This window comes from Chenopodium album, chromosome 10 (genome assembly GCF_948465745.1).
Source record: "Chenopodium album chromosome 10, dcCheAlbu1.1, whole genome shotgun sequence".
In the NCBI taxonomy this organism is placed as follows: Eukaryota; Viridiplantae; Streptophyta; class Magnoliopsida; order Caryophyllales; family Amaranthaceae; genus Chenopodium; species Chenopodium album.
Genome location: NC_137843.1, coordinates 144,370 through 160,783, shown reverse-complemented (window position 1 = coordinate 160,783; position 16,414 = coordinate 144,370). Strand labels below are relative to the sequence as shown.

General features: G+C 37.4%; 1 protein-coding gene across 1 annotated transcript; it reads right to left on the bottom strand.

Annotated features, from left to right (window-relative positions):
• Nucleotides 1-165: 165 nt before the first annotated feature.
• LOC145561786 (uncharacterized) lies at nucleotides 166-15,660 on the bottom strand. The gene is made up of 10 exons (XM_081621894.1): nucleotides 15,338-15,660; nucleotides 15,172-15,251; nucleotides 7,710-7,897; nucleotides 6,176-7,091; nucleotides 5,955-6,082; nucleotides 5,495-5,554; nucleotides 5,368-5,418; nucleotides 4,535-4,605; nucleotides 3,905-4,059; nucleotides 166-3,806 (listed from the first exon to the last, which is right to left on the bottom strand). Exons 1-10 carry the CDS (start codon nucleotides 15,658-15,660, stop codon nucleotides 307-309), a joined length of 5,472 nt encoding a protein of 1,823 aa, XP_081478020.1. The 3' UTR covers nucleotides 166-306.
• Nucleotides 15,661-16,414: the final 754 nt, after the last annotated feature.

Here is a 16,414-nt window from a genome sequence, read left to right as displayed (position 1 = left end):
ATTAAACTATATACTATGTATATATAAACTAGCCTAGTCGTTCAAAGTAATAACACCACTCCATTCCGTTCTAAAGAGTAAAGACTTGAAACATAGCCTGAGTTGCTGCAGCTACCAAGTAAGCTACTTTACAAGTTTACATATATACGGCAATCGGGAGAATTTTTCAAGGTATGGCCCTCGGACACTAAATTTTTTAATTTCCTCTGCCTCTAAAGATCTTTAATTTATGAAACAAATATCGTTATACAACAATTACAATCTACAGAGATTTAATTGATACAAATCGAAGAGGGCATTATCAAACTAAGGGTGCAAATACTTACAGGATGCACCCTTCTTGCAATACCCACTCTCATAAAATTTACATACACGCTGCCCTCTAGGAGGAGGTGGCCTTGAAGAGCCTCCTCCACCAAAAGAAGACTGTCTGCTCCATGAAGTTTGCCTATTCTTACTAAAACCTGAATCTACGCCATGGTGATGATGGCTCCTGTCCTTGGTACCAGAATGTCTCCCCATGCTATGATTATATCTTGGCGATGTCTGAAGACTAGAACCTCTGGCTCCCTGGCTTACCACTGAAGTACTCCAATGACTGTTCACACTTACAGCAGCCAAGCCAGGACCAGAAGCATTCCAATGCATGTTAGGATTTCCTAAAATGGAACCTGTACCAGAAAGCTTACCACTTGGATGCCCAGGTGGTTCCCGACCAGTACTACTATGTTCAGATCCCTGTTTCCAAGTGTCTACCGCTGCTACTTTTATGCTCGGGGTCTGTGGAGAAGGTTGACGTTGAAGACGCACTTCTGGATGGTTTAGTGAAAGAGAAGCAGGGTCTACCTCTCCCTCCTCACGAGGGCTTGATGGGCGATTGAGGCTCAAGTTGGAAGGTGGTGAAGGTGGTTTTTCTTCAGGTGGTGGTGGTGGTGGTGGTGGTGAAGGAGGAGGAGGAGGTGGTGGTGATGGTAAGGATGCTGGTGGCAAGGTTGGCGGTGATGGTAAGGATGCTGGTGGCAAGTTTGGCGGTGATGGTAAGGATGCTGGTGGCAAGGTTGGCGGCGATGGTAAGGATGCTGGCGGTAATGGTAAGGATGCTGGTGGCGATGATAAGGATGCTGGTGGCAATGGTAAGGATGATGGTGGTGTCGGTAGGGATGATGGTGGTGTCGGTAGGGATTCTGCTGGTGGCGATGGTATAGATGCTGGTGGCAAGGATGGTAGCGGCGGTGGTGGCAGTGACAAGGATACTGATGGTGGAGGCGGTGGTGGAAGTAGTGGTGGTAAGGATGCTGCTGGTGGTGGTGGCAGCACTGCAGACACTAAAGTTTTAGAAACGAAATCCTGGTGAGGGATCAAAGCGGTAGCTGGCTTGATGTCTTCTACTTGAAGGCTTCCGGTAGAGAGAATACAAGAGGTTCTCGGAAGATTACGTATAACAGAAAAAGGCCCATGTGGATGATCAGTGATATTAGGCTGGAGATGGAATTGCATATCAGCCGTGGAACTCAAAGCATCATTTTTTCCAGGATCAAGATTTGGGCTCAGCCCTCCAAGAGGACTAAAACAATCATCTCCCGGAGAGTCAATTGAGTCATCTCCACAGTTCATCCTAGAAGTTGGGGATGACATGCCTCTTAGAGACTCCATTGCCTCAACTTCTGACAACAAATCAGAAACAGATTCATCACCTAAAGTGCTAAGCTCAATGGGCTGCCAGCTTGATGTATCACAATGTGGATTAGTCAGCTGGCAACTATGAGAAGTTGGGGTGCCATGGTCATCACCAACTTCAACCAGCTTGGCTGACAAGCCAGAAACTAGGCTACAGTTGAATTCTTCAACAGGTTTGGCATGCACTGTGGAATACGCACCCCATTCACTAGCAACATCAGGGAGATGTACTTCCTCACCTACTAGGCTAGAAGTGCTCCAACTAATACATGAATCTTGTCCAGGGACATTCGAAATTTCTGAATCTTTATTTCCCACTGCTTGACCTCTCGAAGCCTCGTCCAGCTGTGAGGTAGTAGGAAGATCAGGAAATCTAATTCCTACAGACATCGAAGTCCAGCTAGTCCCAGAATCTTGCGCAGGAACATTTGGACCAACGCAAACGTTATTTTCTACAGCAGGAGTCTCCAAGCTGTTGCTCTCAAGCTTTGGGGCAGCACTAGGTAGATCAGAAAATATAATTCCGTCAGAAATTGTATTCCAACTGGTCCTCGAATCTAGATTGGGAACATTAGAAGAATCATCATGTTTATTTACAAGAACATGTGTATTTGTGCCCTCCGTGTTTAAATTATTGCTTGGCCGAATAGAGATGCCAGTTTCACCAGAAATGTTACTCCAATCTCGTCCAGAGACATTTGAAGAAATGGATTGTCCAACTTCTACAGTATGAAGCTTTAGTCCCTCATTCTCCACTTTTGGAGCAGCACCTGGCAGCATAGAGATATCAATTCCACCAGAAACTGTACTGCCTACACCTGAGTCTTTCTCAAAGCCAGCAGAAGCAGCCAACTTTTTATTTTCTGTATCACGATCATTGACATCCTTATTTTCTGTCTTTGGCAAAAGATTTGGCAGATGAGAAAACTTGGTTGCACTAGATCCTGTTTTACAAGCATCAAAGTCTTTAGACACATTTGATGTGACATGATTCTCCAAATCAAGGCCTTTCAAGTCCTCAGGATTGGGTTTTGGTGTTGAATTTGGAAATTTTGAAGTCTCAGCTCCATTAGAAGTCAAGCCCCAGCCAACTTCAGAATCTGGTTGGCCAGCATTTGGGCTGGAAGGTTGGCTTTTCATTGCCTGATTTTCCAAGTCTACATTAACAGACTTTGATGTAGAAGTGGATGGATGAGAGGATTCAACGGTAAGGGTAACTTGCATTGTTTCAGAAGACCCGGTGGGCGTAGCAATTGAACTGGGTTCTTCAGTGTCAAATAAACTCTCTATTAGTCGTGCTTTCATATCAAGCCCAGAAGATTGATCTATGCCACCTTGATTTTCAGACACTAATAAACTACAGGAACCACTCATTGGGAGATCATAAGCCTCTGAAGTAGCATTTATATCAGTTGAGTTCTTATTGCTGACTTCTTCATTTGGATTGTGGCCCACAAAAGGGATATCAGAATTACTGCTAAACTCCTCAGCAGGATTAACTTTTCTGTCAACAGATTCAACTCCACAGTATGACTGTGAGCATGAAAGCTGCTCGACATGAGGCTCAGACTCATTAGATTGCTGCTTTCTTAACGCATCAGTCAAAAGTATGGACTGATCTAGAGTTTCATTAATCTTCCAAACTCTTAGATCAGTAGGGAAAAAACCATTTGAATCCCACTTTCGCAGCTGCAACATGCAGAACGGTCCTTGAACTTTGCCTGAAGGATCTCGATAATGCCAAATCTTCTCTAGTTCAGTCATATCTGCTACAAGGAGCATCCGAGAGGAAAGAGCAGTTATTGCTGAATCAGAAGCCACTTGAGAAATAGATACTCCACGATCACCAGAAACAACACCCAAATCTGCTCGATGGTTGAATTCTTCCAGGACCCTTGATGCAGCATCAATTCTTTCAGAACTGTGGGAGGGCTCATGGGGTTTTGTGGCACTTTCAGCTTTCCCAACATGAAATTTAGCAGGATTCTTCCTCTTCCGTTCTCCATTAGCAACAGAGATTTTTATTGCCTTGGTCCTGTCATCTTTCAACATATCCCCTGCTCTTACAGGAGAAATCAACTTCACACCTATTGCATTGGAATTGGAGTACTTTGGTGTCACTGACCCATCTATTCACATTTAACATCATCAAAAATGAACTGTCAGATATGAAACCATACTACCAAAGATTTGATTTAACATACATCAGCACAAATATGAAGCATACCTTGCTTCTTAACGTCTGACTCGCCAGAGTCATCATCGGAACCATAACTAGGATCCATTTTAGGATCAGCATGCACATCTGGAATTTCATGAATCCTACGTAGACGTTCTTCAGGTGCCTTCAACAGCTCTATTTTCTCCACGCATTCCCTAAGCGTTCATATGGTCAAGAAAAATACAAATTCAAGAAAGTTCTGCCTAGAATCATCATGCATTATTCAGATAACTCAGTAATACACTGATGATATTTTAAGCATAATGGTACCCTGAAAATAATCATTGACCAGCTCAATGTATTAATAAAAAGAAATTATTATTAAAAAAAAAATTAAAAAATAAAAAATAAAAAAAGCAAAAATCAAAACGACTAAATATGAATTCTTGCTAGAAATAATGGAGGTAATTAATGAAGTGTCACTGCATAGCAACCTACAAGTAAAGCCTGACAACAAAATCAACCAAAGAAATCAGAGATGAGTGATAGGTAGTACAAGCACACAATATCTGCACCAAAAAAATCCTTTTCTCCAAATGCAAATCACAGCCACAGAAACAACACCACCCTATGCACCGAATCGCACAGAAAAGTAGAAAAATGTCAACATAAAATCACACAGAAACAAAAGGATATTCCTTGCGATGCCCCATCTCACTAGCTCGATCCCTAAGATGATTCAGCTTCCTTATCTCTGTTTCAAGCCACTACAACAAACAAGTAACACCATGTTTAGCAGCATATAAAATTAATGTCCATATATAGAACATGAACACTAAACTTTGGCCTATTGCAAAGACAACCTAAACAAAGTGAATTAAAACAACTACTGAAACTACGGGTAAAGATTAAGATTTTGGTCTGGAATTGACTCAAATCTGATCCAATCCAAAGTAATTTAGTTTTTGTAATTCATGTCCAATCTAATTGCATTCCAGCCAAGTCTGATCCGAACCAATCCGATTAAGACTACTAACTTAGGATCCAATCCAGTAATCCTAATTAGTAAAATCACTAAATTGTTCTAATTGTCAATGGACCTTATTCTGAATTTCTGATAATACAGTAGTATTTAAGATATGTTTTAATCCATATAGACTATATGCATTAATAAGTCTGAAAAATCCACATAATCAACTTAGGATTCTATATAAATAAACCTCTTAATGAGGAAAAACATCCTTATAATTTTGGTATGTTCATTTTTTTGGATCCAAATACCCTTGATCTGATCCAGTCTAAAAATCTGCCTTTTTCAAATAAGTAAAAATGACTCCAATCCAATCTGTATAAGTAATTTGGTTTGGATAGGATTAGACTTTGGGTTCAATCCAAATAACATTCACCCATAACTAAAACATTTAAAGCCTTACCATTATTTCACATCCTTGCAAATAACAGTACACAATTTATAAATAAGTAGAATCTCATCAGTCATCCTTCTTGATTGGGAAACGTAAAGTACTTACATCATTAACCCTCATTGGTTGTAATGAAACCGCTTTTTCCTGGATTTCCCCCTGGAATCAGAAAATTCATCTCAAAAATTCAACACCACCAAAATCAGACAAGAAGATTCATCGTTTTGACACTTACCACTGTCATCCTCTCAACGAGTCCCAACTTTATACTTTGACGTAAACGCCTGCACTCATCCTAGGATTTCAATTGAACACCAAGTCAGTAAATAAACAATCAAATTTCCAACAGTAATTACCATTTAGTTTAAGATTTCAGACTTGTAACTTGTAAGTTCCTAAACCAACACAAGTGAACAAAAGCACCATGGTAGAGTTTCGGAACATCCTGTTAGACTGAATCAGGAATAATGTTCAGACAAATACAACTACATTTACGCTCACTACGGATAAAGTATTAGTATGATGCATATTAAATGTGACTAAGGAATGGGTATCGATTTTTAAAAAGTGAAAACATAAGAGCTTTTGACGTAATATACAAACACAGAAGTTAAATATGAAGCAAAAACAAAACTCAAAAGCTGAATCCAAGAAACGTAACGAGATACATATGGTAAAAAGACCAGTTTAAATACCTCAGAGAACTCTTGGTCTGAAATTGCACTAATTGCTACATCTTCTATCTTGTTTAGATTTAATATCTTAAGCATGAAACACTCTGTCTTATCACCAGTTTTATAGGGCTCAGTTGCTTTGTCTGTACCTGTCCAAAAATACTATGTTTTAACATGTTGAACTTGCAAAATACAAACAGTGGATATTGCAAACTAAGAAAAGTGTATCAACAACTGCATACCTATGATTCTGACCAACCGATGCATATCTTGCTTTTGATCATTGCTGGATATTTTAATTCGAACAACTGAACCAACAACCTTGTCATGAAAATTTTCAGCATCTACCATTAGGTTTTCCAACAAACTCCGCTTCAGGTAAATTAAATTGATGTTGTGAACATCAATTGCTGCATAACTATCAAGTTTGATTTGTCGGCCTTTTTCTTCAGCCTTTTTACGGCTTTGCCGCCTAGTTTCTCTACTTGGAGTCTGGATGTCTCCACTAATACCCTCATTCTCCAGCTGCGAAGCAAGAGGGTCAATAGCTGCACCCCTAATCACACCATTGGTACGAGATTCTTCTTTGAAATGATATTCAAGCAACTTGAGCATTTCAAAGTGACCAACTCGCTCCTTACCGAACAAATTCTCTAACCTTCTATCACAAATAATTTGACATTTTCGACGAGGATCACGGAGATTATTTTTTCTTATATAATCTAGTAGAAGAGCCTGAACATCAAACTGAGACAGAACTGATGTTTCACCATTTTTCATATGCGCAACAAATTCCAAAAGTTCTTTTGATGCCCAATCAGCTACTGCATGCAAACCTGATACCTTGTTTCCATCTGGTTTGTCAATACCCTGTGAATTCAGATTCAACAACTGCGGTTGTTTTCTTGTCTTTCTTCTTTTTAAAGCATTTGTTTCCTGTTGTACATTGCTGCTGCTTAGCTCAGAAACATTATTGAGACATGCCTCAACTCTTTTCTGCTGAAAGTTATTGTTTTCAAGTCCAGATACTTTCCAGGGATTAATAGCCCGAGTCAGCTCATCTAAGGTAAGAGCTTCCTTTTCTTTCAAATATATCCAGTACACCTTAAATAGGTATTCCCAACTAGTAGTGTCATCAAAATCTACTTGAACCTGAACCTGCAAGGCAACCACACATATGACTACAAGGTTGCAAAGAACAAGGAAACTAATATACAGAGCAATCTCCTATATAGGACATAACAGAGTGGAGAAGAAAAATAGCTCATCCCACAATATATTAATCACAAAAAAATCTCTAAATTTTCTGCAGAGACCTTCTAAGTTACACAAGGCTCAGAGTAGTCCCTTTCCATCTTTCAGTACAAGGCCTTAAAGCCAGGCATAGGCCCAGCCTGTTTGCTGTACACTACTGTGCAGTTCAATTAATAATTTCAAGTGCCATACTGTTGTGCAATGTAGGCATATCAACTTGAATATATTCAGCCCTTTGAAAAAATAATAATAAAGAAAAACTTCTTTTTTTTTTAATGGCTTCCTCCAAATTCATCAACATCAAATATTTCCCATCTTTAAGTTCAAAATTAGCACTAAAGACCTCTACTGACTATAATAAGACCTATTGAACATATTAGAGTGCCAAACAGACAGAAAATGGATAAAAAGAGCTTCTCATTGAACTGAATTGTTTAACAAAAATGATCACAGATGCTTAAACAGCTTGCATTTGAGAAAGCAGTGAAACTAAACATAATACCAGAGATATATCAGCCATACCTGCTCCTTGGATTCTTGGGGAACCTTTTCAATTAACATAATAGTTGTCATGCATGTTCTACAGAACCCTTTGTTCCTTCTGACACACAAAATATCTGCCTGCTTGACGCATCCCTTGCATAAGGAATAAGGGCACGTGTAGCACATAAAGAGAGCATTTCTTTGACAGAAGTTACATAAATGCCAACCTGAAATGCATGGAGAACAGTATAGCCAGACATTAGCATGTGGAAACTGGTCAGCTCCCAATAACAAAACAAGTAAATGCAATCATAAACCAGCATAAGGAAGCGTTGATGAGGCTTCTATGACACAATGGAGGCAACTACTGTCCACACGTCAAGGACAGGAATTTATTTGGGAAAATGATAACCTTATCATTGTTAACTATAATGCACCAGATTCACATAATATCAATATCGGTTTACAGTTGTACCACATTAATAATGCAATGCAATTTGCAATTTTTGAGTGGCATGCTTTTCCCCCAGGCAACACGAGTTCTAGAGTCCGAAAGGATTTTGCATGGGGGAAGCACGTCGCACATTCCTCTTATAGCACGCATAGCCAATCATATGTAACACTACCTAACGGAAACACACATATAAACAAAGGCACAAAAGAAAATATTAACACCTCCCCCTTTTTTCTTTTTTGAATTTTTTCAACACCTCCCACTCTCTTAGTGTTAAATAGAACAAGGTCTATTCCTCCAAAAAAAAAAAAGTCTGGACTCTGAAGAAGTACGCAACCTTATTCCCCTACGGTTAAGAGCCTATTAGAGAGATCAAATTCTAAAGAGAATCACATATAGTAATTTGATAAAAAATTTTAATAACTTATGCATATAAAAGTTATAACAAAGCATCAGGAATAATGACTACTTCATACTCAAGAAAAAACACTCAAAAGCATGACTCAAAAACACTTGGTCCAGTAATGTCAGTTATATGTCAAGAAAGGAATAAAAACTAACATCAATTAGGATGATATCTTCTCAAAAAAAGAAAAATTAGTTCTACCCAATCAGTACTGATGTTTTTCCTCTTTTTCTACTTTATTACGAGTATATTTTTCTCTTTTTCTACTGATATTTTTCCTCTTTTTCTACTATTAATTGATACGATTCCAACGAGGGCGAGGATCCAATTGTTTGATCATAAATAAGATGAAATTATAAGCATAGAGGAGCACAGAGAACAACCAATAAGGGGGCTTGGTGATACAGAACCTAGTAAAAAATTACATGACTAAAATTGACATTAAGAAGAGAAAAATATATGATTTCCACATTTAAATTTTTTTATATATAAACGAAATAAAAAATAGTAAATTTGACAAATAGTGTGATTGAGAATAGGTGTAAAATCCCCCATAAGGTCATTTTCTTCTTAATTGTAGTTTGTTAAACTCGAATTATTTTCACTGATTACAAAAATTAACTGGTTATAGCTTGTTTTAATGATCAAAATTACCAATTAACTGGTTAAATAGAGAAATTAATTTTTTATTTTACTAGATGTAGATGATATTTACTGAAACTTACTTCTTTCTTCAAATATTGCACTATTGCAGCAATTACCTTTATAAGAAGATTCGCAAATATTGCATCATTCACTCTAAGGAAACTCAATCATAGGCATTTTCTAAGTTTCTAAGGTAATTCACTTGATTTTTTAATTTACCCACCTAATTTTCTCCACCCCCGGTTGCAACATATCTAGAACGGAGGAAGTACAATAAAAGAAACTAGGTCCTAATGCACTAAAAGTGATCAATATAGAGATTACAAATTTACAATATGGATAAAGGAATCTTTGGATTATATAGGGTAATATTGAGGAGCTAAAGAAAAATTCTTTTAACATCGAACCTGATTTCCAGGAATTCGAAAACATATTCTAAATAATGTATCATAGATTATGATATAAAGTATAGTCATGTTCTTAATTTAGTACCCCAAGTCATCCTATTTGAGACCATAAGTTGTCCATGGTTTTTTGCTTCAAAATGAATGTAGTCTTCAACTATTCATTAACCAATTTCTATATACCTTTGTAAACACAGTACCATAGCCTTTGTCCTCTCTCTCTCTCTCTCTCTCTCTCTCTCTCTCTCTCTATCTCTCTCTCTCTCTCTCTCTCTCTCTATCTCTCTCTCTCACACATTCCTTGGCATCACCTAGCTCAACCTTCGAATTTTCCCGCTATCATCTCCTCCATGGGCTACTCAACAACCAACTTCCCCCCCCCCCCCCCACACACACACACACACCCCACAAAAATAAATAAAAAAATTGCCACAGACATTTACAACTCTAGTATTAGGCAATTTTAAAGATCACCATGAGTCAATTTCCAGCAGAGTGTAAGTCAGATTAGTGTCTATGTTGCACCAATACGGGTACGGGTACAGGGACAGAAAATGGCAAATCTAAAAATTCCAGGGTACGGGGACGGCGATATTTTAAAATATAAATTTTGAATATAAAAAAATGGAGCATTGTAAAAATTTTAATGCAACAAAATAAATTGATAATACAAACAATTTAGTTTAATATTTAACACAACATTTAAAATAAAAACAAATCATAAAATCAGAAACGTAAAAGTAAAAATAAAAAAAAACGAAATCAAAAGCATTAAAACAAAATAAAAGTGTCCACCAATACTTCTTCCATTGCATTGCCCACCAGTGTCGAAAGCTCCACCATTGTTGCCCTTATTCTGCCATTATTACTCTCAAATTTTACAATTTATATCCCACGATTTAAATAACAGAATCTAATTATGCATTATGAAGAGTGTAGCATAGGTAGTGATTGAATTGGGAAATTAGGGTTTCAGAATTGGGGAAAAAGAGAGGGGAATTTTTGAAGGCCGCCACTGCCAAACTCCACGCCGAGAGTTTTGAAGTGTGAAACTGTGAATTGATGGGTCGACAAACTCAAAACAAGTATTTAAAATGCCCAAAATTACACTTAAGGAAGGCGTTCAGCCTCACTCGCATCCCCAGAAACGTCCCCAAAAAGTCAACCCGTCCCCAAAAAGTCAACGTGTCCCGAGGACGTCCCCAAGCCGTTCCCGAGGCGTATCGGTACCCGTGACGTCCCGGGGACAGGGGACACTAGCCATAAGGCGTCCCCGTGCAACATAGATTAGTGTAATATGAATGTTCAGCAAATACTAGAGCAATTGCTAAGTTTAAGTAGAGTAAAAAGGCTTAGGTGGCAACTTAAGTCTATATTATTTTAAAAGGTTTCAATTAGCAACATTATTTTCTTGTACGTAGCATGGCAGTGCTTTACGCATTAAGGTCCCACTTGCTGATTATAGAATTGATTATGTTAACTGATGTTTTAAAGAATTAGAGATAAGGGCATTTCAAATGAAGTAACAAAAGGTATAGCCAGTGATGCAGACACCAAAGAGCACACCCCTTGCACCTCAAACTGATCAGGCAATCATCCTCTACCCTTTTACGGCTCAAGCAGGCTACAAACAATAAGGAGAAGAAAATTTTTGTAGCAGTACACTAAAAACTAAAAAGATCACTTTTTTAATGCATGTAATTATTTAATAGCGCACAACAAAGTATTTCACAAAAAATAGGCCCAGTATAAATTTTGAATTGCCTAAATTTTGATACGTGATCTATGCTCGTATCCAACCCTAAACACCTACAAAGCCACACATCCAAAGTCTAAACAGTGAGAAACTCAGTTATGAATCAATCAAAGCCTTAATCCCATAAGTGGGGTCGGCTACATGACAACTTAATGCACCAAATCCATTAAGTATCCACATAGATAATTTTATATACTACAATGTTTCATCCACTCTATTAGGTCCAGTGAATATTCATTCTTTGGCAAAAAAATGACACTTTACGCCAATATTATGACACTTTTACTACATTTATTGATTGATTTGATTTGAATCACAAATCTGCTATGTGCTAAAAACACATTACGCCAATATTATGACACTTTTACAACTCTTAATTATCCTCCTATATAATTGCATGCTCGCTATATATCTTTGCTCGGTCTTGTGTTGTATCCATATACAGACAAACCGGAGGTGTCATACATATGGTAATTGGCCACTGGCCAGCACTTCCACTGATGACACATTGAGCTTTTACAGAAAAATATGGGTGCTTTAAATTATAATTCACAGTTAATACAAGTATTGACAACTAACTTAAGCCACAAGATTTAATTAAAGTTTTACACAAGTCAATTTGAGCAAGCCAAATGGGAAGCATATTCACTTGGCAAGATATGATGTACAGTTACAGTATCTCCATGATTATGGTATTAATTCATGCAAAAAGCTAAGTCAGTCTCAAAAAGCATTGCAAGGATCAATAGTTATTTTCATAGTATGGAAATGTCAGGAGGATATCAACATCCACCACCTTTCCAAACCTAATAATGTTGGAAAGCATACATTATAAAAATAAACAACATTAAAAATAAAAAAAAATTAAATAAAAAACCAATGTAAAATTAATTCTATTGTTACCCCTCACTGACTGCTTCCTGGACATTCACTTACAATTAGTGGCCCATTTATTGCTTACAAAGTACCAATTAAAATTACTGAGTGCAGAAGTGGTTTGCTCTATTGCCTAGAATACTAGACTTTCCTCAACCAACACAGATTGTACATGATCTCTGCTATTCTGTGAATAGTGTTATATTGCTCTTGCTGCTCACTAAGAAGCAAAACAATATGAAGGGTTAAAGAAAGCCAGTCCTTGAGAATTGTACTTATAATTCCAGATTTAGGATTCTAGAGGTTTTATCAACTGTAAATTGCAAAAATTAACAAGTTTGAGGTTATACGATCCTTGCTTACTAGGTTTTTTTTTAAAAAAATAAAATAAATAAATAAATAAATAAAAATTACATTATCACAATTTATAAAGTGTCAGAACATATGCCTAAAAATTTAATGAAGCCAACCAAGAAAGAATTCGAAGATGCAGAAATGTTCAGGATTATCTTAAAACACAAACAGAGTTTCATTAAAGGGGCCAAGAAAGTAGTTGCAGTAAACAGAGCAAAAACCGAACAAGAAAAAATCATCAAGGAGGCATCTTTTTAACCCCTACCTTTAAAGCAATATAAAGAACCTGGATTGATTGATCACTTACATCGTACTAGTAACCATCTCTCATGTGCTTTTAAACAATGACAGACAAATTTTAGCACCTAAATTGATGAAGAGTTGAAGAGTAAATTATGAAACTAGCTAATCATACTCCAAACCTGTAAAATATATCCCCTTATACAATTAGATTCTCTAATTATCTAGATATAATGCTTCTTCCACTTCTTAAATTTTCTTTCAGAGACAAAATATTAGGTTATTTTGGACCGAACGCTAATGAGGACATCAACAACCCAATACAAGTCCCATTCAAATTGGGTCTAAGAAGGATCAGAAGTAATAGACCTTACCCTACTAAATAGCCAAAAAAAATTTAGAGAGATTTCTGTATAAAAAGCCCTGGATGTGCTAATTAAAGTAAAGGGCTCATAACCAGAACATCGTAAGTAATGACGCTCTAAGGAGACTTGTGATGAGGAAAATGTAAGTACTAGGACCTTAGATTCTCTAGGTCTAGAGAGGATAAAACCTTTTGTAGACTGACAGGCCTGCTACACATCATTGACTAAATTTGAAGGTGATGAAGAGGAGATGAATACATGGCCTATAAAGGCTGGTGCAGATTACAAATCACTCTTCTGCATCCCAAGGACCAAGTCTCTAATTTGGCAGAAGTGAATGATAAGCCATTGTTCCTTTATGAGACTACTTGAAGAATTAAAGCTCCTTCCAAGCACATCTTAACTTTGGGGAAGATCCTAAAAAGTCTTTTTACGAAATAAGACAATGTTCAGTTTTGGTCAAGATCATAAAAAATCAATTGATCACCTCTTTGTTCCTAGTACTCGAGTATTCTCTCTCTCAAATCTCAATCATAATGTGTTTACATCTTTTGGTATCAAGTTTACAAATTTTGGATTATCCTTGTTCACACAGCATGTTTCGATGTTTAAAGAGTACTTTCCAGAAGATTAAAAAATAATAATAACTGAGATTCTGGTCTGGAGGAATGGGATGGATAAAAGACAGATTCAACAAATGCGGTCAATTTTTTTGCAATCTGGTGGTGCCCATGCCTTGTGGAAACAGACTAACAGTTTTTCTGAAGGCAGAGCTTCACCAGTGAGGTGAAATGAGACAAGGCTCTAGTGTTTTCAGAACTAAGTCCTCCATTCTTAACGACATCTATACTTTCCTAATGTTACAATGAAGATACATAAACATGCATTAGTTCAAGGGAAAGATGTCATTGGTTATTCCACTGATTCTCTACATGGAAGCACTGTTTGGTATCCTCCCAACGGCAAGATGTATGCTTTCTTTTGTCAGCCAAAAAAAAGAAGGGAGGTTTGTGTGTGTGTGTGTGGGGGGGGGGGGGGGTGTACTCCAGATTGTGATCATAATCTTTAGTCTTTTGATAATACTTGTATCAGAAGAGAAAGGATTTTTGATAAGTGAAACTAAAATCTAAATAAATAATCTTGCTTGGTACTTCAAACTCTATGCATCTAACCAGCAATTCTACTTCTGCATGCCAAACTCTTCCACAAAAATTTTTGCAGGCATTTTTCCATCCATCATCTTCCCAGCAGTAGCTGATAGTTTAAATTATCTACGAAATGTACAAGATTTTACAGAAATCACGCTGTAAAATAAACTACAGACAGTAAATAAGCCTATGACTAGGCATTAAATCAGTTTCCCAAAAGATATTGAAAAGGATTAGCTTGAGGGATGAGCATAGAAGACACTGCAAATTACAAGGGAGAAGGTCTTCTTGAGTTATATCCAAGCCAGTAAAAACTTGGTTAAGTGAGGTAGATTTATAAGCATTATTCAGAAACAACTCAAACAATCATTGTGAATAAACAAATTTCACACTCTATACAGTTTTAGAATCGAGCAAATTGAATATGTAATCAGGGTATTTAAGGGGTAGGGAATTATATCCATAGGTACACATTTAATGGAAGCTCAAATCTTAACCAATCTAGTGAGGCTAGTACAAAGAAATCCAGAAATAATAAGTCGGATTTACATATTATTTTAATTTAAGATAGCTAGAAACTTCCTAGTAACAGCCAGTAATATATGACTACATTTTACAAATTCCCCAATTGTCCGTGGTCAAGATTGAGAGGTAGAAAAAATAGTGGAGTTGCCTGACAGTTGCAAAAGACCTTTTAGAGAAGACAAGTAAATGTTGAAGTACCGGAACAGCATATAATTGGATGAACAGAAGACAAGTAAATGTTGAAGTACAAATTTAGAAAAATAAATAGTAATTGTGGTAAGTGATGAATATAACAAGTTTGTTAAGTGATCGAAAAGCAAAGACATACCACAGTTCCATCGTATGCTCCGGCGAAAGAAGGACTCGTCTCGTTTAACACAAGCAGGATGGTACGCCTTGGGGCAGTCCCTGGCAAAGAATAAGATTTAAAAAAAATAAAAAAATAAAAAAACCCTAAAACAGTGAGAAAGCAAGTTAGTAAGAGTGAAGCTGACCGGTGGTCACAGAGCACGAGGTTGCCGCCATCAAAACAGATGAAGCAAACATCTTCATCCTCCTTCTTAGTCTTTTTGGCAATCGGCATCGGCGGTGGAGAAGCAACTCCGATGTTCTTGGGAGGTCGTCCGCGCTTCTTTCGAGCAGAGACATCCGCCATTGGTGGAGGAGGAGGATGAGGATGAGGATGAGCTTGAGGATGAGGATGAGGATGAGCTTGGGCGAGCTGAGAATCGGCAAGTGGGAGGATATCTGGGTTGTTCCGATCAACAACTTTGTCAACGCTGGGTAAAGCTTGGACTGTAATCCTAGTCTCCGCCATAGAAATAAACAGAAAGGAAGTGAGATCGAACTCAGACGAAAAACCCTAGATTAGGCGCCATGGGAAGGAAGAAGAGGTGGTCGGCACATGGGACGGCTCAGTAGGAGAGAGAAACACACAAACACAAACACAATCACAATTCACAATGGTGCGCGTTGTTTTGGGTCGTTTTCAAGGTAGGAACTTCAGACCAAAGGATGCATTACTTAACTTTAATTACTTTTTTTATTTAATCTTCAATTTTTTAACTAACAAAATTCAAACTCTGCAGGCATGGACCATGGTTTGGGGCTTTGGCTTGGGGTTCTCTTTCAGGCTTGAGAGATATAAAAGCCACGTGATCACTGTTTCATTTTTGCAAATTGGCGTACGTGGACTTTTTTAGTGGAATTACTCCTTCAGCAGTAATATACTCCCTCCGTTTTTAAATAATTGCTCAATTTCTCTATGCGCGGAATTTTAGGAGAAATTAAACTAAGTAATCAAATATGGAGGTATTAGGACAGGTGAAAGAATAAAATATTGTAAAAAGAAAAAGTAGTGGAGAGAATTAGAGGAGAGAATATGAAATTAATAAAATATGATTCATGGTAGGTCACTAGGTGAGATAAATGAATTAAATATTGTAAAATATTTCCAAATAAGGAAATGGAGCAAGTATTTAAAAACAGCCGAAAAAAGAAAAGTGAAGCAAGTATTTTAAAAGGGGAGGGAGTACTAATATTCCGTATTATGCTTAATTGCTTATGCACCT